Raw genomic sequence first — 25,710 nt, 5'->3', positions numbered from 1 at the left:
AGTGGCACTTAATATTTGGCATCTCTAGGCTCTGGTGATTAATCATATGGATAAGAAAAACATCAACTACTGTTTAAAGCAATCCTATATCTAAAGATGCCTCTTCATTTGCAAATAATTTACAAAATTGACATTTGGAGCCTGTTTGGCAAGTTAGTCAACTTTAGCATAACATATGGGGAGACAAAACAAAAGCAGAAACTTGTAAATATTTATTATTGTCCTTCAGTTAAAATAAATCCAAACAGCTTATAAACACCCTTCTGTCACCTGATATTTCTGTTGCTTTTATTGCTGGAAAAAGAAACCAATTTTTCACAGTTGCAAGGAACCGTTTCTCATATGAAATCAAACATTCTTAAAAACAGGAACACTATTCAATCGTGAAATTTTGTTGGACTTGATTGTAATATCTGTAATCAGCTAGAAAAACGCATACATATATAGTCTTCCATTATATATATGCACACAGAACTAGAAGTCACTTCCTCTGCTAAGTTATAAGACTCTAGATGAGACTTCGTCACTGGTGAAGAAGGTGGGTAAGGAGAAAGGAGGGGGGAGAAAGGCAGTAGTAGTAGTAGTATAAATTTTAGCTGCATGCACGTGTTTGTGCAGGGCAGGAAAGCAGCAGGGATGGCTGTGGCTTCGCTGATGAGAATGCACAAAGGCACGCAACTGTGAGTGCTGCAACACCTCCAAAAAATCGACAAACCAGAGAGAACTTAGCAGGGACAGACAGCACAAAGTCTGGAAGGGTTATATATAAGGAAAATGTTAATAAAAAAAAAATAATCACTAGAGCAACTAGAAGTTGTGATGATGGGGGTTCGCCTTAATTTATGGAGGATGAAAAGAAGAGCTATCGGGTTACTCCTGACAAAAGAGCAGGGGAGTTTTGCTTTCTCTCCGCTTCTTGGCTAAGAGGGTTCTAAACATACAAAACATGCAGGATTCCGATCAATCACTGTGACAGTGGGAAGCTGGAGGGATACAAAGACACTTCTTTACTTGTAACTTAGATACTTTTCTCCTCTTTTTTGTCTGTTTGACCTATGGGACTGTACCTCTTTAGGGTCAAGAAAATACAGCACGTAGTTCTAAGGGTTTCAACTGTGTGCTCAAGCATTATCCTAACAATAAAAAGCTCAGACACAACATACAGTCAGTTAAAATGGGAGTGCACTAATGAATGCTCTTACAAAATCTAGCCTTGAAATGAGCACAACGCTAAGATCACAAGCGGAAATAGGGTAGGCACGTCTTGTGTATTTACCCCGAAGAGCAGAATCTGACTCATATTTAGCTCAGTTCATAGGAGAATAACCAGGTGCAAGAGTAGGAAATTACAAAGTAGTGCATTAAGGTTGGATATCCAACAATCTTCTTGGCAGAAAAATCTCCCATATTAGAAAATAGTTCTCAGGAGAAGCAAAGGAAGCCTTGACATTTGACATAATTAAAAGGAAGGAGAAAACACGCTACAACATATGCTGGTTGGAACGAACAGCATTGGCATGTGGACAGACTGGATGATGTAATGAAAGGTTATTTGCCATTTTTAACTTGCATGATTCCATACAACGGGAAAAAATAAAAGGAGGGGTCATGAAAATGGTTTCTGGCTACCAGGTAGACTGGTGTAGCAAATTCAGGACACTTTTAGGCCACAGACTGATAAAAAGTAAGAAAAAATTACTTTCATCTAGTCATTTAAAAGACAAAGCTGCTTCTTAAGTGTCAACTGTGGGAACATTAAATAGGAAAAACATCCACTGCAGATGCTCCAGAAAGCGATGTCATTTTTAACAAGTACTATAAGCCCTTATAACACCTCTAAGCTGATGGATCTTGTCCAGCATTTCCATTTGATGAGGAACAGTATTTACTAGCCTTGTCCTTGGTCTTCTTGGTTTTGGTTTTTTTTGTTTGTTTGTTTTTTTTCATCACAGGTATGTCAACCTCATGATATTTGCAGAAATAGCAACACAGATTCTGCCATGCCAGATCTAATACTCCTGCTTTAGATACATAAAATAGCTTGAAAACACCAAAGTAGTAAAAGTGTGTTATAATATAACCATTTCTCTATGCAAGACCTTTCGTGATCTCAAATGTCAGTAAATAAGTTGTTTTAAATCTTAGGACTGAGCCAGCTCCTTTCAGTTTACCAGACAAGGCAAATCCTTCCACTACATACGTACGTTCGCTACGAGTCTGTTGTCTTTCATCACAGACTGCAGCTTTTCTCTCAGTATCAAAAATACCACAGCCTGTGTGGTACTACATCTACTCCACTTGACAATCCAGGCGATTGATTTAAAACCAGAGAACTCTGGCTGAACAGCACATGAGAGACCTAGAAAAGTGCTGCAAATGCATTTTGATAACTCTTGGCAAGCTAAATGCTTAACTGTGCTCAAGGAACTAGGCTATAAATTATGCTGTCAACTAGTTTCAAGGGCACACTAATGACAACCAAGTATTGCCAGGGAACAAGGCAGTTCCCATCATGTTCCCTTCCTTCTGGCCACAGAACAGAGGCAAGGAGCTGGTAGACCAAGCTGGTTTCACAGCAGATACTCTTCCCTGAAGACATCCTCTTTGGCTAGCAGGTTTACTTTAGAGCCGACTTCTGCTAGCAGCACAAAGCATCCCCAACTTGGGAAAATTTTTCGTAATATGGATTTATTGAAGAAACTATCCCATTACTTCTTTTTAAATATGCCTTCTCTTTAGTTAGTACAGAAGAACCACCAGTATTCTCTGAGTGTTTACAGTCATTTCCTATTTTCTTTTCTTCCAAGGTTTTAGGAGCTATCATTGTTACCTTCATTTGTAACCAGCTGTTATACATTGCGTGCGATACAGAGTGGCAGTGTTGGGAAACACTGTACTAAATTCTCTTCAAACAGTAATTCACTCAATTTTAATATATCTAATGGCACTTATTATCAAGACCCAGCATCTAATAACTTAGTAAACTACCTCTTTTCATTTAAGATTACAATCCCAATGAATTTTCATTTTTTTTTTAACTCTCTTCAATGGAAACAAAATCTGATGCAAATTTACATTGCACTCCATACACAGAATTAAGTTACATTCTTATTGGAGCTATCTGTGAAATTTAGAAAGAATGAGAAAATACAACTTTAGTGAAATCTGCTTTGATTCCTTCTCCACCACCTTTTGTTCCCATTACAGTCACAAACAAGTCAATTAACCTTCCCACGCACCATTTCACCGCACAAAAACGCGTATAATACTGCTTGCCTGTTTCACAGGAGCACTAGGAGTTTCAGAACATGCAAAGCTGACTCTAACCCACAGGCAAACAACTTCTAGTGCAAAGCTGTTATATAATTAAAGACCTATGATGTTAAAAGCAGCTAGCATCTAACAACAAATTTCAAAATTAGTAACAAAATGTGTACACACTCATGCAATAATGCCCTTATTTGAAAAACTTCATATCAGAAAGCTCAGGGAAGATAGATTTCAGTCTTGCAGAGTGCCCACAATTGGCTGGTGGTTTTAAATTCCTCCTGTGTCTGTGGGAATTCATAGTGCCCTGCATTTCCCAGGTCCAGACCATCTGACACAGTGCTTTCTGCACATGGTACATTCAGGTCTCATAAGCATTCATGATTTATTCACTAAAGATGTGTGCTCATTTCTGTCTTCCCATTACTAAGAAAAACACCACGGGGGATAACAGACTTGGATCCACGTGAAGTGGAGCAGTAGCAGATAACAAGCACATGGAATAGTTATTTTCAGCAATACTTGTTAATATTCTGTCCTTTAAGGTAGATCACTTGGTTTCTTGAAACTGATTAACACACAAAGCCAGACTGTGAACAGAGTCATTGTAAAACTTGGGGGTACTTTTACAAGGCCAATTCAGACAACTGGAACTGAAAAAGAAATGGAAAGCAAGACAAGGTATGAAGCAAATTGGGCCAAAAAGCTGTCCCCATATCCATGAATACCCAAAGCACAAACAAAACACTTATGAAAATCGGGGCACATGATATTCTAGTATCTCACGGGGATTACTTGGGAAGAGATGGAAGAAGGAAGAAACAACACAAAAGTTCCAAATCCCCCTATATATTCAACTCGAGCAATATAAAAAGAAAGTATCTTACCTCAAGTTTATATGCCCTGTCCCTGCTGAGGGGCTCCAAAGGAAAACTCAGGTTATTCGCTTCTGCCAGGTAACGCAAATCAAAATAATACTTGGCATAAACACTGGAGGGAACATTAATATTGAACTGCAACAGCTCAAGAAATTGGCGTTCCAGCTCATTCCTGTAGAAAGAAGATAAATGTGAAAACATATTTCAGACTGTGCATTCTGAATGTAATTTACTTTAAATTGCAAATGGTATAAACCAAGTTCATTTCTCAGTCTTGCTAGATGCAATTATCCAAGCCTAAGGTCTGACCTAGTCTACCAAGTTCTACCAGCATGAGGAATATGAGCCAATGAGGAATATGAAAGATGCTGCACCTTGCGGCTGCTGCTGCAGTGGCAATCAAATCCAGGCACAAACTTTTGCTAGTGGAAGGGCACCTTCATCAGTTTAGCTAATACAATCTGGGAAAGAAAAGCTAGCAGGAAAAAAAAAAATGCTTGCAGTTTCTGCTGTACCTCCACTAGGTGGATCTGCACACACAGCTATGCAAACACAAAATGCAGACGTCCTAAATTTGTCAGACATCTCTCATAAATGCTGCAAATTACTCTAACACCTAAATTACTGGAGAACTTATTTACTCTCTTCAGCCTTTCATAATCAATCATTTAGAACTAGTCATGGGAAACCTGACTTTTTCAGCGTACTGTCTTATCTTTACAAACAGAATGAAGAAATTTTTTTCCCTAGGATGTGCAAGCAAAATTCAGTGGTGATCGTTTGTTTTTCAGTACCTAAGCCAAATGTGTTTGTCAAAATACCTGATAGGAACGGAGGTCCTATTTGAGCTCCCACCCCATGAAAACTTTGGTATAGCAATACTTTATTGCCTATACCAGTACATGAAAAAGCATGTTAAGAAATAAGCAAATCAACAAAATTAAGCACTGGAAAAATTCATAAATTGCACGGTAACTAGACATCCTACATAATACTTACGCAGGAACATATGATATCTTCAAAACAGTGATTTCAAGATATGAGAAATAAAAGAATAAATGGGTGGTAAAAGCTGTACATGTTTGCTGAAGAGTATAGGGACTGCACAGCTGTGTTACTAGCAGGTATTGACTGACTACGATATTGCATTTAAGTTACATTTTGACTGCAGTATAAGTGTGCAGGGAATCTGCAGGCAGTTGGCAATATAAGAGGAAGGATCTGAGGATAAAAAGAAAAAGTACTGGTACAGTAGTTTTTCGACACTGAATGATTTTTCTTCTTCTCACTCTTTACTCTTACATCACTCAACATCATAATCATTGTCCTTTCTTACCGTCACTCTCTCTGCACCAAAATTCTATGTTTACATAATGATAAATATTAACTTACATTAAAAGACTATCTAAAAGCTGGATATGGACTCTTTGGCATGAATTCACACTGTTGAAGATTCTAGCTTTTAAAAAAATCCAAATTAAAAAACCTACATTTAAGACAGCTATCAATAAATACAGAAGATTATCTTTAAATGTCCTTTTTTACTGCCAAGATTTTACTTTCTGCAAGCTATGCTTAAAGGTCTATGTTAATGGATAATATAAAGCCTACTTTAATGGAGAAAGACATTGGTTGTACCGCTTTTGAAGAGCATCCTGAAATCTTTAAGAAAAAACCATAGCCTCAGATTCTTACTATCCTCTAGCTCCCAGATTTAAAGGCCAGATCAGCACACTAACTACAGCTGAGAAAGATCAAAAAAAATACAGGTATTTCTTATTTGAACTAATGTAATTTAACTAACCACCATACCCTCCTTCCCCCATAAATCTACATTAGACTGCTTTAGCATATGCTTTCCTGTGGCCGCTCCTCAAATTCGCACAGAAATTCAAGGTAATGCTACGTACACGACCACAGATACACACTGCACTTCAGTCCTCCCAAGTCCTCTGTTAGCTTTTAGGCACAGTTCAAGGTACTGATGGTGACTTATAAAACACTGAAAAGTCTGCATGATGTTTTACAAGATACACTTATGCTGAATGACTCACAGCAGTTGATGATTTTCACCTAGAGTTTTTCTGCTTTATTAATATAAACAATGAAAGCCCCCATCTTGCATAGAACTACACTTCAAAATCATAACACTGTACTGTCCCAACTACCTGAAAAATAAGAAAGAAAGAAAGAAAAAAAAATAATCCACCAGACTAGGAATAGGAGGGAAAAAAAAATATAGAAAAACTGGCAGCAGGAATATAAACAGCCAGTCAACAAGCACCAAAATCTTTGGGGCTCCTTGTGACTCCTCCAGCAAACACACAGTCCATGAGCCAGATCACCAAGTACCATATAGAGAGCATAGGCTCCCCAAAGACTTCTGGTTTTGCAGTTTGCAAGAACCTTAAAATCTTTAAGAAGAGGTTAAGAAGCTAAAAACTTTTGAGGACAAGGACTCATCACAGTTTGGCTCAGGTAATGTGCAGGGCAGAAAGAGGGCCGACGTTAGCATGGAAGCACAGGTCCACCACATGAGTAGTGGTGTTATATAGCTCAAGTGCAACTTCTAACAGTAGCACCATCACATGTGTTTGTCAAAAACAATAACATCTTTTTTTTGTTTCCTTTCACACCATCACAGTATGCCTCATCACCTGCCTTCAAAAAAAGCCCTGAGAATCAGCAGTTTCGAAACTCCTATTTATAACCATTCCTGCTTAATACTGTCATACGGCACAGTCAGACCTGTCAGTCTGCATCAAGCTGTTCAACACTCTACTTCAGCTCGTGTCCCAGCTTCAGAAATACTTTAAAAGCTCCTAGATTTGCCTTAGAGGAGGAGTGAATGGAGGGAGGCCCTTACTGCCACTGAATACCTGAAAGCATGAGAAAAGGATCAAGGGAGAAGCAGCTTAGCAAAATCATTCAGGGAACACTCAAAACAGTCAAGGAAGCATTATCAAATTGTTCTGCATGGAATAATATTGCACACAGAAATGTGAAGGGCCTGATTTTAGCTTCTTGCCCCTTCTACCTTCCCCCTTTGATTTTCGAAATCTCATTCTGTCTGGATTATATTGGAAAAGAAGTAACATCAACCACCCTTAAAGTAGCTTACATATTTTAAAACAGATACGGAAATGGCATTATGTGGTATTTCCCACCTCTATTTTGAAACAAGAGTTTTCCCCAAACTAATGAAAGTACCTACAGCATAAAACAGCAATGCAAGCTTTGTGTTTTTCACTTTGACTCAGGATAAAAACCCCACCTTATTACAAACTGCTTGTTAATACAAGATTTAGAGCTAACTTCTCTAATACTTGAGCAATGACAGCTACTCACAATTTATAAGTCTTATCTAGCAGTGTATGAGCATGCTTAATTTAAAGCAATCAGCTGACTCCTAACATTCAACCTTTCCCTTGCAGATCATTTTTAGACCTGCTATAAATCTGACAAACAGCGAACTATTAAGAAACTAAATTAGGGCTGCTTTAGCAAAAACGCTTGGCCTTTCACTGCTTTGAGATTGCAAACCGAGATTCAAAAAACATTCTGTCTGTATAAACGTTTCTTCTCATCTACTTCCCTCCTTCCCTCTTCCCTCCTCCCAGAGTGGTTATCCACAACAAACTCTTCAGTGGCTGCAATCCTGACTTAAGTGAGTTAAAGCAGAGACGAGTCTCTATACTTCTCACTACAGATACTTAGCTCTGCTTAAAAGAGCTCTGAAACACACAGATACTGTACTAAACCATCTTTTTAATAATGTTATTGCTATCAGTTCTTATTAAAAAAGGGGTGCACCAGTAGACTAAAAACGTCACTCTCTGAACGCAAGAGCCGCAGCGGCCCGTCAGGGCATCCGTCCCCTGGCACCATCCCAGCGCCAATTCCACCTGCAGCCCTTCCAGGGACGCTGTCGCACGCGTGCCAGCTCAGGTAAGGGCACCTCGGAAAGCACGCGTGGTATGTGACTCAGCCCTGAATGTACAGATGATACAAACCCCAGGCACTTCAGCCAGTATATGTAATAGCTGCTAACCAACCAAACAAAAAAAAGCACTAGGCTATTTAGTGAAATGAGCATTCATTTTAGTATTTGTAAACATTAAGATCTTAATTGCGTTTATTCTTATTACAGTTCTTTTTATCGCTGTTGGAATATACTCTTAATATGACTCAGGAGTATCCAGCCAGATACCACAACTCTCTATGCTGTTACAATATGCACTTCTTAAGAATGCCATCAGATAAAAAAAGTGGAAAAATGGAAAATTTCTCTTTGCAAGTTCAAATACTAGATTTTTACCTTCTTGGAAATGAACTCAGCAGGATACACAGGGAAAAAAAACCCAAAAACCCAAAAGCACTGATTTTGGATAATGGTAATAAATAAGTGGGTGATCATCTAAGGGTCATTAGGATCACAACAAATTTTCTTCCTGCCTTACATGTTAGTCTACTATCTGTAGGAAGAACTAGCACGACAGTAAATGTTGCTGAAGTGAATACATGCAGACTCATTGGATGTGGGGTTTTTTGTCAAGTCATACATTTAAATATTCTGCAGGTCTGTTTTCAGCACCGTGCATGAACATCCAGTGGTAAAATACACTTCAACCAGGAAACAAAGATAATTCATGTCTTCTATGTAAGCAACTGTCAAGTAGACCTCATGCCATCTATCGACATCCACCGTGTTTAGATACAATGCAGATATACAAACTTTATGTAATTTATGAGAGAACTTCCCATCCCCCTCATACATGCAGATCTTGGCATTCATTGACGAAGATAAACATACTGCACTCACATGTCTTCGACCGTGATATCTTTCAGGATCTGGCAGTAATCCACGTTCCACACTGCCTGGTCGTCCCAAACTTTGGATGCCAGTAGAATTGCACCCAGTACAATTCGCTTCCAGTTTGCTGGACAAATATCTATCTCTGCATAAGTTAAAAGTCTTTCAAGATATACCTGTGGAAACATATTAAAATCAAAACTGAAACTATTTTGCTATTAAGTAGAAATGAAAAAGAAAACTATTCTCATAAATCCACTCCAGCGATTTTAAAACAGTAATCTGCTCTCAAGAAGATTCTTTGATAAAAAATGTAGGTTTAAATACATACATTTATACCAAGCTCAAGACTGGATGTGACAATTCATATTTTAGTTGACCTTTGCCTTCTGATCATATTACCAGAAAAAACCCTGTTATTTTTCTATCTGTAACTGTCAGTAATATAGTCACACGTTGGAATGAATTCAAATGATAGCTTAAATAAATTATTAAAATAATAATATAAATAAATAAAATGCTAATTACTAACAAGGAAGGCAAGGGTACGCTATCAATAATAGTTACTAGCTATCATACAAACAACTATAGCTGTAATTCACGGGCAATCATTTATCAGATAAGGCATCACGTCATGCCAGGCTCCTCTGGCGAGCCTGTGTGAAGAGATTCTATAGGCACCTATAGGATGGACGGAGGAAGATACCACAGAAACAGCAAGCTGAACAGAGAGGAAAAGTATGTGCTAAGAAGGTAATTCATAACAGTTTCCTCTGGACTGATAAGCTCTGGAGATGAGTAACAGTAATCCTGCTGGAGCCCCAAGAACTGACGAACTCGGGACACCACAGTCTGGCCCCAACTGCCCAAGGCCACCAACACGGGCTAGCATCATCCAGAGCTCATAGGACCCAGACCTCATCCAAGAGGGTGGTGGGTACTACTTACCAACACTACAGGATTATATACGCACCACCGATGAAACAAGGGACCCGGAGGGACTTTCTGAACACGTACCAAAAAGCTGCTGGGGAAGGCTGGAGGGTGTGTGTGCGCACTATGACCCTCTGTTTCCAAACACAGAGCTACGTTGCCCACCCCCACCTCACCCCCCAGCTGATGCTCCAGCCAGGGAACTATGGGTGAATACGGGAGGGATCCACGGGAGCGAATAATTCAACATGCTGTGTGAATAGCTACCTGCTATTGGTAACAGCAGCTCAATTACATCAATAACAGACTGCTAAACAGAACGCGTTCTAAGAAATACTGGGTGTGGGTGATCTGTGTGCCCCCCCTACTCTATCCCCTGTTAGAACAGGGAAATGACAACAATTATGAATATTTACATGAGAGATGAACAAAACTGAATACTTCTGCAATCCGCAAGTTACACCATTTATATACTAGCTGAGAAGACACATAATAAACCTCCTGCAGTTTGACTAAGTTAATGTTTATTAGCACCTGATCAAATAATACCCAAAGAATAGCTAAAATATCCAAAATTCAATGTAGGATACCTGCTGGTAAGGATTTGAGGGGAAGGGGAAAGGGGGAACGTAGGGGGAAAACTTTAAAACCCGTAATAGCTCACTTGTGATTTTCTGTAAAGACGTGCACTCTTAAAAGCACACAGAGGACCTTCAGTGATTTGTGCTTCTGGAAAGATCTAGCATTAGCAGAAAATACTACTACTTAAAAAATAATAATTCATGTATTTTGAAGCGCGTGTATTTTTATGAGTCACCAATAACATCAAGGCTGATTACATCCTTCATATAGTTTTGTTCATTAATTTTCATAATTATGATATGTACAAGTAATTAGAGCTTGGCAGCAAGATTACTGAAAACAGTAGACAGCTGTTGTATAATTTAAAGTTTTACAGAAAAAAAATACATTTTATGAAAAAAAGAGAAAATATCTGAATACATGTACATGGATATTCAGCCCACAAAATGAACTGTTTCACATACTCTGCAGTATAAATGGCATACTGATTAAGAAAATCATGGGAAAAAATACAAACCGCACAATATTAGACAACTTTTGTTCAAAGTGGCCACTACAAAGTATAAGTTTTCTGCTTCCTACTCTTACTGAAAGAAAATAAAACTCGACTTGCAGTGTCTGTAATGGTCACTAACAGTCATATTACAATGAATTTATGTGTAAAAAGTAGAAAATTTCCTCTTCTCAACAGACCACCTCTCCCAAGCAACAGATTTCTCAGTCCACTGTGAGGTTATTTCAAACAGGTTTCACTGCACTCTTCTGGCAATGATTTAAGGAAAATCAGATGCAGTCATTTATTAAGTTAGTAAATTCTGCTCTGATTCAGAAACAGAATTTTTTACTGCCTTCACTAGCAGGAAGGAAGTCAACTTGTTCTGCAATTTCGTTTCTCACCTGTGGAACCATTTGCTGTGCGTGAAGGAGCAGAACATGAAACTGGAAGTGCTTCAGCATGACAAAACAGACACATTTACTGCAACCAACAATTAGTCCTGATAAGCTACTCTACAAGAATACAGGTTTGCATTTACTGAAGAATAACCTATTCCTTGTATCTTGTAATAGATCTTATAAAACCCTCTTCACTGCATCGTGATAAAAAGCAATTAGGTGGTTATTCAGGTTGCTAGTACTCTTACAAGAGTCTACATTGACTGACAGAAACTAGCAGGAGACTTTATGAGGTACTCTGAAGAAAGTACAATAAACATGCAAAATATTATACCTACCTGAAAGGCTGCATATTTTATAAAAACAGAACACTGCTTGAGACTCTGAAGGACCAGCATTTTCTTTTAAATACCTAAAGATATTCTTCTACAGATGCTGAATGAAAATTACTTCTGTTCTAACAGAAGAAATACGTGGCCGCTAGAGAAAACTGAAAACATTCCTTTAAGATATATATGTTTTAAAATAATGTTGAAGTTTTTTACTTACCAATTTAAAACATTTTTTTAAGAGGGATTATGACTGATTTATAGATTATTACCAAAACCCACAAAACATTTAGTAAATATTTATCCCAAGTTTTAGGGATATCTTACCTTCAAATAAATACTGGACTAACTTTAAACAAGTAACAACTAACTTATAAGAGGAGGGTACATACAAAATGGTAGATGAATAGAAATCTTATTTGGAAAAGCACCATCTCATTGATGCTACCAATGCCAAAATGGTTTAAATGATTTTTTTAAATTATAGTATATTCAAAGAGTCTGAATAGTTACAGTATGTTGGATATTACAGACTCGTCAAATTAAAAAAAAAAGTCTCAGTAAAAAGACCTTTGGCTTTCTCACTCCCCAAAGGGTTCTCTATTTTTCTTGTGTTAATGGGGAATTAACCTTAATCTTGTTTTAGACACTTTGTTGAACTCAATCTACGTCATTAGGCACAAAAAGACAGGCATAATAAACATTAAAAAATCTCTGTGAAAACAAACTTATACTCAGCTGTAAAGTCAGAATATTTACAGCAAGAGACCTTCAGATAAAACCATTGATTTTTCAGTTTTTTTCTTAAAAAATAAGAAATGTATAGGTAGCAAGATATCATAAAACTAAAGCTGACTTTTTCAAGAGGCCAGATGCCAGGCTCCTGAAAACACCTTTTCTTCTTTAGCTATGATTTGCCCATCTGCCATTCTAATGCTGAAGAAAACCATAACATTATCTTATAATACTGTAAAACAAAATATCACTAATTGTTCAAAAATTTATTTTCCTTCATAAGGAAGGCAAACCAGTATTTAAGTACAAAATCACAAATCCCAAATTATGTGTCAAGCCCATTATTAAAAACAGAGTTTTGACTTTTTAGTTAGAGCATCACTCTGAAAGATTTTGATGTATAAAATTTGGTATTGGGAGTTTTGCCTATGAAGGCTTTCCAAGTGGTGTATGAGTCCAAAATAAACAGCACCGTTTAAATGCTCTGAGAAACTAAAATTAAGTCCCTAAAAATAAGCAAGTGGTCACTCCAAGGCAAGGGTTCAAGACAGAAACTGAAAAAAAAGTGTCTAAGTGGGTGAGGTGGGAAGAGTGGTGGAGACTCAAAGGACTCACCTCTCCTCTAAGTGGCCCAGTAATACTTATAAAACCACAGAAACACAAAGCTCAGTAAAAAGGTGGCATATGGATCTCACCAGAGTTTGTACTACCTGATGGTTCTATTTAAAAGGCTGCCTTTTGCTTTCCAGGCAGCCTGTGTAAACAACGCCCTTACGCACTATATTGCACAAACTTGTTCAACTTAACAAGCAAAACTGCTCCTTGAATTATGAACAAACAGCATTCCCTGGAATTGTCCCCGGGAAGCAGAAGACTTCTTTAAAGTAACACACCTTGCTAATGCAGGGAGCTTTATAAGCAGAAAGCGTATGGAAGCCATAGTACCATGCCACTCAAATTATGAAATGAACTTCATTTGCTTTACATCAGTGCTGAATTTGACCCTCAACTGCTAATGAAAACCTCTTAAATTTCAACTTCCCACACACAGTTTTAGTAGTTTTGAATGAATACTCCACAGCTATAGATACACAAAGCATATAAAAATCAGAAAATAGTACCCTTTCTTATGTGCAGCTCTAGCTTAGAGAGAGAAAAAAGAAAAATAAAAGAAAACCAAGTAAGGATTCTGTTGTGGGCTCAAATGCAAAGGCGTTCAGAGAAGAAAAAGTAAACTGATAAGAACAGATAAGAATGATATTGCAAGGAAAGACATAAAGGAGAATAATTCATGACAGATGAACTTACACCTTGAGCAGATGAATTTACATCTAAGTAAAAAGGGAGCATAAACTTGCTAGTACCTGCCCACCAGCACATACTTGAGAAATCAGCTTTAAAAATTAAATAGGAGCTTGATAAGACACTATTCTTATACTACCTTCATTACCATATTTGAGCATCTTCCAATAGCATGTTGAAGGACATGAATAATGAATCACTGTTGAGTCCTTGGTGATAACTTGGGCTTAATTCCAGACATAAGGTTTGTTGGAGTGAGGTTCTGTATCATCTTCTGATAAAACTAAAGATGATAAATACCTTGCCAGGAGAAAGGTGCTTAGTGTGGCTTCTGGCTCCTTTCTTGAAAATGCCTTAAAAGAGAGCATTTTGTTTGTTCACTTGCTGTGGCCTCCCTGACTCAGTCTTGGGTTTTAAGTGTATGTGTTCAAGTAAGAGAAGACAGAAGAAGAACAAGATGACTTCTTGCAGCAAACATCTGTAAAAGTTTCTCGAGGTCCTCAGCTAATGGGGAAATTCACTGTAATTTAGGACTTGTCACCCAAAAATATGCCTATGCTGTCACATTAGTGTAGCTCTTCAACTTTCAATCAAGCCCACTCAGTCACACACAGAGTCTTTGTTCTAGCTCACTCTCTCTAGCTCTAGTTTGGAGAGAACCAGGTGACTGCAGATTGTGAAATTTAGGCTGGTACATACCTGAGCTCTTGCCCTGCTGATGTAGAGCATCCCAACAGCAGTATACACAGAGCCAAGTGAGCTCTGTCTCCTATGCAAACGTGAGAAAGTTCATTATTCCTCACAAATAGAGCTCTTGACCACTGTTTTCATCTCAGAGCACTTCAATATATTAGGCCTAGGCCATGGTAACAGCCCAAGGACCAAGATTTTGACTTTGATGGGACATCAGTGTAAAAAGGGGAGGTAGAGTCTGCCATGCACTCGGCAGCCTACACTACTGAAGGGGGACGCTTCTGGCTGCTGCAAAGATGTGCTGAATCAGTACAGACTTTTGGAGAAGGGCCAGGTGGCTCTCAGCCCGTTTGAAGAAGGCTGGTGGGTAGTTAGTGACTATGCTACTCATCCCAAACAAACTCGTGGCTGGTGGGAGAACACCACCTGCTTTTGCTGGCAAAAGCAAGCGAGTCTTCCCACACGCAGGCAGGCATGCTCCACCTCATTTAAAAAAATAGAAAATAAAATACATCACTGAAAATGTTGACCCTGTAATGGTAAGTGTGACATATGGAACAGCCATTTGTATGCAATTATGCCTATACATTGAACAGTGTCTTAAACACAGGTCATTTTCTTAAATATGGGGTTTGTATCAGACTGTGCTCTATGCGGTTCAGTATATTTGTGCGTTGCAATGGATTTCACTGGCTTAATTTTCAAAAGCAAAACAATTTCTACATGTTTTTTAGGACTAGCTGCTGCAAAGTCATATTATAAAGCTGAATTTTAAAAGCTCATTGTAGAAAAGAATATTGTAACTCGCATCCCAGAATGCTGGAAGAAATTTACTTCTATGCCAAAAGACCAAAAAATGCAGAAGAAACAATATGAGAAACGCCTTTTTTTTGTTTTTTTAAACAGAAGTCTGAAAAACCTCATCTTCTCTGCATTATTTCAGCAGGCCTTCCTTTATAGAAACAGAACTAATAAAAGGTAAAATGAGCTTTTAGTATCTAGAAGACATAAATTAACATAAATGCCATGATTTGCCTCCACCCACTTTTAACAGCTGTATCCATGCTTAAGAATGGAACTAAAGCTTAAAACAAATTGAAGCTGTTATACCAATGTTACTTTTCAATTAAATTCATCCTTTGCAGTGCCTCTTCTCAAAGTAAGCTTTTGTGGCAAAACTTTTGAGCACTTCTCTACTAAACATTCAGAAGTTGAATTCCAAAAAGACAACAGATTTATTCTGCCTTAATTCAACACCTAGTTCTCCTCAAACACTTTAATAGCTTCCAAGAGCCATCTTCATCACACCCATCATTACCCACTTAGTTCTATGACTGTATGTTTTTAGATTTTTTACAGAACGATAACAAGACTATTTAAATAGTCTTAAATAAAGTTACTGATGTGACATTAGCAGAAACTCTCAGTGGCTTCAAACAACACATCATTGTGAATTTTTCCCAGCTTGCAAAGAACAAATATAACTCAGGTTTAATACCAACAACACTACCATCTTCAAAACTCATTTGTAACGTAATTCAATTACTAGCTGAAATGAAAATGCAATTCTGATCTGGAAAATACCAATGAACATTGGTCCATCAATACATTTTTACTTACAAACTCAACACCTCAGTAGGCTAATAATGGAGGTATCAGACTCTGTTTGGGAATGAACCACATGGTTTTACATGACTGTCAGTCTAACCAGCTTTGATGGATAACACTTGCACCTCATTGGAGACATTTTACTAACTTGAGCACACATCAGAAGATACACTGCACAGAGTTAAGATTTCAGAAGAGCAATATTGGATCATTATTTTCCACCTCTTTCCACAGACTTGCACCAATATTTTGCAATGATTGACCTTTACACTTGGAGTATCAGCAAATTATTTAATCATAAATGAAACCAATTGGGTGATTTTCCTTTGTTAAGAATTCATTTATCTGAATTAAAAAGAATTTAATTCTATTAATTAAATAAAATTACCACTCCGTGGGTATAGATAATCCTAAATTGGCTTCGAGTTCAATGAACTCTAGCGAGGTTCATTAGCTTAGATAGAGCACAACAGGAATGTAGTTAAATGGCTTCCAAAGCCATTTCAGGTCCAGCAGAGGTACAGAACCGATTTGTTTCAGCACATATCTCAAGCTCATAAATCTGCCAGACCCAAAATGACTCCATGCTGGCCTAGTTTGGATGCCTCTGATCTTAACTCTCAGGACTTGGACTTGTAATAGCACAGTGGAGAAGCATTTAGCCATCCATTACCACCGCTAGTCCTGGGGGGCTTTTTTTATCCAGACACAGAACTGTAACATGGCACAAACCAACAGGATCAGCAATAGCATCCAAGCTCCAGCAGTGCTGCTCCATCAGGGCCACTGCTGAGCCAGAACTAATCCCTGGGGTGATTATTTGCAGTTGGGTGAATCTACCCTGGACTTCTCGAGTGCCTGATAATAACCACAGCATCCAATGTTGTCCCAGTTATCTAGGATGTCCTGCTCCCCATGATCCTGGATAGCAGAGAATTGGTTACACAACATCCCAATCAACAGAACATAAATCCGTTCGAAGAAACAGGAAACTAAAGACAGCACTGAAGAGTTCAGTTTTAATTAGTGCAAAACAGCATCTCATTTTTTCCATCTCAGAGGACGTTGTAGCGTACTTTGTATATTATATAATATTCTCAAGTAGAAAGAAAAGTTAAAATACCAGAGGAGGTTTATTTCTTCTTTTTTTTTTTTCCCCCTTCAGGAGGATATATACCAAATATGAACGTGTCAATTTCATTTTAATATTTCATAATCCAAAAGAACACTCAAATTGTATTAAAATCTTACTATGGCTTCTTATAGAAGTTTTGTTTCTCTTTTTTACTTCATTTTGAAGCTGTTCAACATTAACTTCCAATACTCCACTGACACTTCTTATCACACTGGAGTTGTAGTCTAACCACCCAAAATACTGTAATTCTTTTTTTAAATGGAGCAGGTTTTCTATGGAGGTTATGAAATTTCCATCCTCAGAGAAACTCAGAACTCAACTGGTCAGGCCTTGATCAGCCTGATCCAGCTGGCCGTGCTTTGAGAAGAGTCCAGACCAGACGTGACCTCCAGAGGTCCCTTCCAACCTAAATTATTCTGTGATTATATCTGTCTGCAGCACTAGAGTTTCCTGTGGTGCAACATGGAGAGGTCAGAAGTTGTGCACTGCCTCCAAGGAGGCTGAGCGGGAGTCTCAGCACGCTAAAGAAAGAGGCAATCACTGAGGAATGTCACTGACATTACCAGAATAATTCTGAATTTGGAGCAGCAGCAAAAGCAAAGCATTATCTTTTCTAATGCCGTTTTTATATTGCTTTATGTCAAATTCTATCTCTATTTTACCAAGAAAACTCTAGTATCTTTAATTATTTCTCACTTGATTTACACTAACAGAAAGGAGACTATGTTTTTGGTATTTTAATTACCATAATTGAGAATCTACAAATGAATATGTATTTCCAAAAACCTCATTCCCTCCCTCTCCCATTTAAACTCCACATGAACTCACTAGGTAACCCACATTATAAGTTGCAGGAGCACAGAATAACTAACGAAGACAGCTTCCATCTCAACACATCACAGTTCTCTCTCTTTAACAAGAAAACTTCAGTGTGTCACAATGCCTTGAAACTAAAAAGATATTTGTATGGAAAAAAATATAATCAGTAGTGGGTCCCATATAGACAAATTACGGCTCTAATCCAATCACTAAATTGCCATATGCTCTGTTCCAAGCAATCAGCCAGTTCCCTACCACGACTCTCCAGAAATAACTGTGCTTTGCAATTGCCCAGCTGGGCATTTGAAATGTTCCATAAAGGTCTGGAGCCATCCATTTGGTGGAAAAGGACATCACATCACCATGGTCCTTGCAAACTCACCCGATTTTTATTTCTCAGACCAAATGTTGAAAAAGAATAACAAACGCAGTCACAAAACTCTGAAAATGTGAACAACTGCAAAGTACCATTGTAGATATTTATAGGAAGCACTAACGGAACTGAGAGGAAAGTCACACGTCCCCAGGTTTGCCCCCTAATTTACTCATTTTAAGCCAAAGATCTATAATACACATAAAATGCACTCACACTGTTAGGCAACATCGACTTTCCAGTCTAAAACTGGGATCAGTATTCATTCCTTGCCCACGCAGAAGCCCTTAGAGATGCATCAGGAAACAGACACTCATTCTTTGACTGAATGTCCTCTTCTCTTGGGGATTTAAAAAAAATTCCCTCCCAACCCCCAGCTTGAATGTTCTCTTTTTATGAAGCGTATATCCCAGCAGGCCTAAAGCAAGACTTGACTGAGAGGCGTATGAGTATTAAACGATAATCATTCACGTGTTGTATGTTAAGACTGTAGTCAAAAGATGAGAACAGCCCTAAAACCAGGGACCAGAACCTGAGTCTTCTGCTCCCGCCAGTGCCCGGAGCACAGGTACGAAGGCCCCGTTCCTCTTGGCCTTCTCCAGAGTGTACCCTGACACACGGTCAGCTACCAAGGGGCTCGGGATCCACAGCACAGGCGGAGAGACCTTCCCTCTGCGCCTGGGAGACCTTCTTCAGACGTGGCAAAGCGGTGGGCTTCGGCCATCTCCCAGGGAACGCTTGAAGCCCAGGACAAAGGTGGACACCAACAATACTGGATACAGACAACTCCTCTCATGGGTTTCTTGCACGAGGTGGAGCCCAGCTTCCATGCTTTGCCTTGTTCACCCAACCACACCCTTACGGTCACTGGATGGTGAGTGACAGCGTCAAAACAGGCAATAAACAGTACTTTGCATTGTACTCTGAGGTCTTCAGAGGAACCTGCATCTTCCATTAGCTGCATAAGGATCAGTAGTTATACTGGGCCAGCTGAAAAGGACCTCTGCTGCAGCTCAAGTGCCTCTACGGACTCTGATCACTTTCTTTTGTGTTTTTGTTTTCTTTTAAACAAGTATCAGATTTTTGATACTTCAATTGAAATATGAAAAAAAGAAAAAAGGTATTTTATCAGCATTTAAAAGTAAAAATATCCCCGTGAAAGGAAATCAATTAAAAGGTTTCTCATCTCCTCCAAACACACAGAAAAAAAAATTCTCCTCAAATAACTACAATTTTCAAAACACAGTTCAAGAATATTCTCTCACTACCTAGTTGGTGAAAAGTACAATAAGAACTCAGGAACATCTGGCTGGATTAATTAAATCCCTGTTTTTCATAAGGAGAATTTATTCTTACGTACTTCAAATTTCAAATTTCCCAGTATCAAATCCTCTCAGCCACAGTATGAACTTTGTAACATATTTCAAAAGCATGCCCCTCTAAACATCACAGAAATAAGTCAGCTCATGGATTGTATGTATTTACATATCACCGTATCTGATCAGTCTATAGCATAGACCTAGCATATTTGCCTATTTGCAAATGCAAAATGTATCCTCTCTGAAACTACTATGGACACAGGAGTATATTAAGAGCCTTAGATTTGGCCTATTTGCAAAATAGGCCAGAAAGTCATGCCAAGGCAAAGCAGAACACTTGGAACATTCTCCTCTTCAGGTCTAGTTAATAGGATTGTTTTTACAGAACAAAAGAACAATGCATAAATATTTAATTCTCATGACATGCAAACACTGTATTTTCTTCCTGTTGGTATGGATAATGCTCCTGTTCACATTTCTATTTGCTATCCAATTAGTAGATTAACATAAGTACAACTTGCCACCTCTGCGCTTGAGGAGACAGTGAAGATGAGGCAGGCACTTCTCAGTTTTAGCAAGGGTGGGAATACTCTGGGTCAAGGGAGAAGCACGTGTATTATTCTTCTCACAAAGGCAGGTCACAGAGTATAGTTCAGCTGTTCACTGGGACAAAAACATTATTTGCAAGACTTTAAATTAGCAACACAATTCTTAAAACTAATTTTATTCTTATGGTATTATTTTATAAATAAATATTGTGAATTAGTATTTAATTGTTTCAACCAGAGATTTTAATTTTTCACATATCAGTATGGGAAATCTCTTGGCAGCTCTGGAGGCTGTGTGAAAATTAAATTTTTTGTTTAATTATAAATTGGTTTTGCTGTAATAGTGGAGCCTTTAATTGAAATATTTTAATTAAGTGCTTGAAGCAACACAATGCCGGCTTTTTGCTGGAGACTAGCTTATCTAACAGTCTGGAGTTTCACATTTACTTAGCTCCTGTGCTGAACATACAGACTGCTATATAACCAACTGTAACTGCTGCTTCTACCTGGCTAATGGCATGTAAAAAGACAAACAGCGAGTGCATTCAACTACACACCTTAGACTATGTTAATAACTTGGGCAGTAAAAAGAGGTGGTTAGGACCATTTAAAAATAATTAGAGTGAGTGAAAGAAAGATAGTAGTTGTAGCATCTTGCTCAAAATGTACTGTGATCTCCAGAGATCTACTTTGTGCCTTCTGGCAACCCTCCCAGGAGGAACAAGTGGCAGACAGGGCTATCAGATTGCTCTCTGATGGACAGCCAGACTAAGGCAAAACATAAGCTCCAGCAGGGAACGCTGCTCTCTTCTTCTCCAGACAGGATATCAAAATTGAAAGCACTTGGAGGGTTCATAAATAGCAATATCAACACTATTAAGATTTCAGGAGTGTGGGGAGGGGGAAAGGGTTGATTGCTTTTTAACGGATTAATCGCCACATTTGAACATTTCAGAAACAACACGATCTGCCTCTGGGGCCCCTCCTGATGACACTAAGAAATAAAGAAATGGGATCTAGAAGTACAGAGGAAACTGAGAACAGCAGCAGCACCATTTTATACTTGTAAAACGCTATTTATCCAAAAACTCTGAAGCTTTCTGGAAAGAGGGGTCAGGCAGGTGTTATTATCCTGAAAACATGGGCAAGAATAGCAGAACAGTAACACTGATGACCCGCACCAAATCTGTCCGCAAACATCCGCACAGCTGATGAGAACTAGGCTTTGAGAACTAGGCTATAAAACAGTTCATCTGTTATCATCGTGTGGGGTAAAAAACCCAAGCCACCTAAATTTTCAAGCACTAACAACTATGGAAACTGCCTCTGCAATATAACAAATGAGTTAAAAACATTTATACTTCATTGCAGATCACACCAAAAAAGTTACTTGCAGAGAAATTACCTGAGAACCAGAAGAGGCAAGGAAGTAGTTACAAATGAAAGATATTGAAATATATGCCTGGGTGACCAAGATTTCTGCGGAAGAACTTTCCATGCATTGCAATAACAGGAAGATATTGTTATTAAAAAAAAAAGCCCTCTTCCTTTCTACTAAACAGTGTCCTCGTTGATCAAATAACCTAAGATCAAACAACAGATAACTACAACAAGGTTCCACTGTATTTGACAGTAGATTAATTAAATTACAGAAGAACATACTGATTCACACAACATATCTTGCCTCCAGCAGAAAACACTTAGGAAGGGAGAAGGACAAGTACTTAGTGCAATTATGTAAAAGAGACAGACAAAATGTCATTTCAGAAAACAAGTAATGGCTGGGTCAAGGAACTAGGTAGAGAGTTTAAAATGTAAGGGTGGAGCACTGCAGGGTGTTTCTTGCCCTATTTCTCTCATATTCCTGTTCTGTACTGGCTAGTGCAATTCATTCTGACTGTCCGAAGGAGAAAAGCCTGCCAACTAATCTTAGAAGCTAAGGCAGAGAGATTAACAGAGGAAATGAGTAGGTCTGGGCTTCAAAATCCACCTTCTCCAATTTCCCCTTCTTCCATCTGAAGTGCATAACAAAGCTGTTATGAAACCACATGTTGTAGTGGTAAAAAAACATTTTGTTCTTTTAAAATCTCTGAGTCAAGAACATGGCCAAAATCGTGCCTGAAAGCTGAAGAGGCTTGTCAGAGTTGGCAGGATAAAAACTTCAGGAAAATTAAGAAATTCTCAGCTGGTGGAGATTACTTTAGCTCCTTTAATCCACATTGCTATGCTGATCCACACCAGCTGAAAATCTGAACCTTCTTTTGTGCCATACTATTTTTAAGTAGCTAAACTTCAGCCTTGAGTACAATTGTTCAATCCTATGATGTGGTCCTGAAAGACAAGTACAGTGCAAGTAAAAAAAAGCCATCACCAACATGTCCCAGTCACTCACCAAATCCTTCATGTGCCTGTCAATTCTTATTAGTGCTATCAAATTACCTACAGCTGTTCCTGAGTCTCTGCTGGGAGCTACAATGATACACAGCAAACCCCCCAAAAGTGGAAGCCTTTCTGCTTTTAACATTCCCTCCTGTTCAGACCACTAATGCCACCTGCATTTTCTATTAGTCTCCTTGGTAGCCTGTAACATTATCACTCTGTGAGGGCAGGATGTAACCCCAGCTTTTGTGCTGCATGTTACCCAATCTCTTCTTCCATCACTTAGTCTCCCCAAGAAAACGAACTGTAAGTATCTCTTCCCATCAAGAAACTTCCTTGGTCTCCATGGTGAGAAAAAAATCCCCGGTAGCACCTAGATTTATTAAATCATACCAAGCCAAGCTTTGAGAACAAAACTGGGTCTGTCAGATGGTTTATGTCATCTCTCAGACACTCACCAGGGTGACAATGGCACATTCAGCAGTCAGTTGAGCAGCACTGAACAACGTCCGAACAAAGCGGTAAATCTGTTTCTGCTCTGGGTCATGTTTGTCATAGTCTGGTGGCACTTCGGATTTCTAAGGAAGAAATACTTCCAAATAGGTGACTGAAACAAAACGAAGCAGACAGAAAGAAAGACAGTTCGCATGAAAGGGAAGAAGAGGCAGATGAACTTACCGAAAGGGGATGAAGGTTTTCATCAAAAATATCTAAGAGCATTCTTCCGTCTGTGTCCCTAAAAAGCATTAAAACCAAAGTAGTGTCATTATCTGAACATGACAGCATGCAGCTCTTGTAGACACAAGTGTATCGTTAAAACTCCAATACTCCTCATGCTGTGGGGTGCTTAGAAACACTGCAGAAATGTGATTTTCAAATAGAAGTTGGACCTATTCTGCCATAAGGTTCACGTGTAACATGAAATCCATATGACAAAGTATGCTAAAATTTTCAGCTTTCAATGTCCAAGATACACAGCTTTTGTGCTCTCTACTGTAAGGCTTCTTCACAGCCTAAGAAGTACTACTATAAACTTAAAATAAAATGAGGCCTTTTCTGAGGGCATGAATTTCTGAGGACAGACTCTCCTTTTCTTCACTTCATGATGTTAATCCTTGCAATCTCCTAATTCCTCTTCCTCCTTGATTGACAACATCATAAACATTTAGAGATATGCAACGCTATTTTTAGTTATCCTTCAGTTAATACATACGTAATTCACTTTTTATTTATTTGGAAAACGCTAGCCTACTCATGATTTCTGTAAGCAAAAAGGAGTACATACAACAAAAAATTCAGACAAAATAATATTCCTATTCGTTGGTTTTATTTGCTATTTCTCTCTCAGATCCCTGTTGCTCAAGATCAGCATACAAGTTGATGCAACTTCACAAGCCTAACATCCAGCATGCAATATAAGATTTTTGCTGTGTGTAATCTTGGCAGGAACACTAACAATCACAAAAGCAAGTGGTATAACAGTACCAGTTAGAACTGGACACTTTCTGGACAGATGCATCCATGTGACCTACTTATTACAATCCCATCTTTATTTATAGCATCCCTGGTACTCTGGTCATAGAGTTCTTAAGAGAAAAACCACTGAATATGTTTTCTATCTTTACTCAACCGTACGTGTCTCTCAGAGCATGCAAACATGAGTTTCACAGTGGATTCACGTCTACAAAATGTACTTATTAGCAGCTAACATTTAAAATTCAACATCTGAAGATGACATTTTTTCTGCTATAAAGCCTGCTACCACTGGAAATAAAAACTTTGTTTTGTTTTGTTTTTAAAAAGGAGTACCTAAATTAATACAAAAAACCAGACTGAGATAATTACTAGAAAATTCCTAATAAGCAAGGATTTTAGGCCAGACTCTTTCACCCCTACATAAAAAGTCTAGTATCTTAATGCAGAAGTAGTGTCACTGGAATCATTAATGTGCTACAGTAAACTGTGGACCTTCACAATGAGAAGAGAGAAAGAAAGAATTTCCTGTTTTATTTCTTCATGCTGTAGCTGCTGCATGGTATGAAGGCACATTTGATTGCCCTTAAAAAACGTACTACACCAAAAAAAAAAAAAAAAAAAAAAAAGAGAGTTGAGAGGTTTTTGTCTTCACTAGAACAAATTCACATTGTTATCTTTCAAAAATGAACAATCTACTAACTGATCTAAGCATTTTTCATGGTTAGTTTGTTGGGGTTTATTTTATTTTGTTTATTTATTTAGCAAATTTATTTATTTACCAAATTCACCAACAGTTATGCATTCCTCCAAAGGTGTAGTCTTTCACCACTTGTTGAACAAGTAAGCACAACAAAAGCTGCAGAAAGCCAATCAATACAACAATGATGGGGGACACTGGGAAAAGAAGGAATGATAACTAGAATGTTACAATCAAATGAAATGTGGGAAACATATGAAGGAATATTCTATTTCATGTATAGTTTCTCAAAAAACCAGGACTGGTGAGAGTTTGGAGTATTAGGAAGCAATTTAGTTTTAAGTCTACTCTCCAGGAGAAAAGGAACAACTAAATACTGTCTGAATTCTTCTCTGGCAAAGCAGATGCTTGATTCGTTTTCTGTCAAAACCAACCTTGACTCTACATAAGAGTTACAGCGGTTTCTTACTCCCCACCCCTCGTAATGAATTAAAATCTACCACAGACATCAACAACTTCCTTTTCGCCTATAATGCCAGGAAACAGAACATATGTTTTGCTATTGCTGTTTCAGCAGCAAGTACAACTGAATGCCGTTACCACGTTGTCCCTCTGTTCCTAAATCAGAGACGACCAAAGACAGAACAGTCGTTTCACATCCTTCATTTCAGAGTCGTTAATTGACGTACGCAAGCCTGCTCCGGCATCACTGCTGAGACCATCTGTCCCGAGTGCGGCAGAGGGCACGTTCACAGCACGCACCCCCCCGGGCTCCTTCCGGAGGGAGAAGCAGCAACCAGTTCATCCTGAATAAATCACCTCTCCATCCCAAAAGGGAAAGGACAGATAGCAAGCTTCCCAAGAAGATAACATTCAGAATGTACTTGTTTTCAAGATGCTGACACGGGACTCAATTTTATGAAGTTTTAG

At 38.4% G+C, this 25,710-nt stretch overlaps 1 protein-coding gene across 5 annotated transcripts in view; it reads right to left on the bottom strand.

The window, feature by feature from the left end:
• The window catches only part of CCNY (cyclin Y), a 134,128-nt gene that overhangs the window by 4,772 nt on the left and 103,646 nt on the right, over window positions 1–25,710 (bottom strand). For all 5 annotated transcript variants that reach the window (XM_030007958.2, XM_030007959.2, XM_030007960.2 and 2 more), the window contains 4 exons: window positions 23,286–23,343; window positions 23,066–23,185; window positions 8,968–9,134; window positions 4,155–4,317 (listed from right to left, as the gene is read on the bottom strand). In XM_030007958.2, the coding sequence (XP_029863818.1) occupies window positions 4,155–4,317; window positions 8,968–9,134; window positions 23,066–23,185; window positions 23,286–23,343 (508 nt within the window). The remainder of the gene's footprint in view (window positions 1–4,154; window positions 4,318–8,967; window positions 9,135–23,065; window positions 23,186–23,285; window positions 23,344–25,710) is intronic.

Source organism: Aquila chrysaetos, chromosome 3 (genome assembly GCF_900496995.4).
Source record: "Aquila chrysaetos chrysaetos chromosome 3, bAquChr1.4, whole genome shotgun sequence".
Lineage (NCBI taxonomy): Eukaryota > Metazoa > Chordata > Aves > Accipitriformes > Accipitridae > Aquila > Aquila chrysaetos.
The sequence above is the reverse complement of the archived record's forward strand: the minus strand, read 5'-3'. Positions and strand labels throughout refer to the sequence as shown.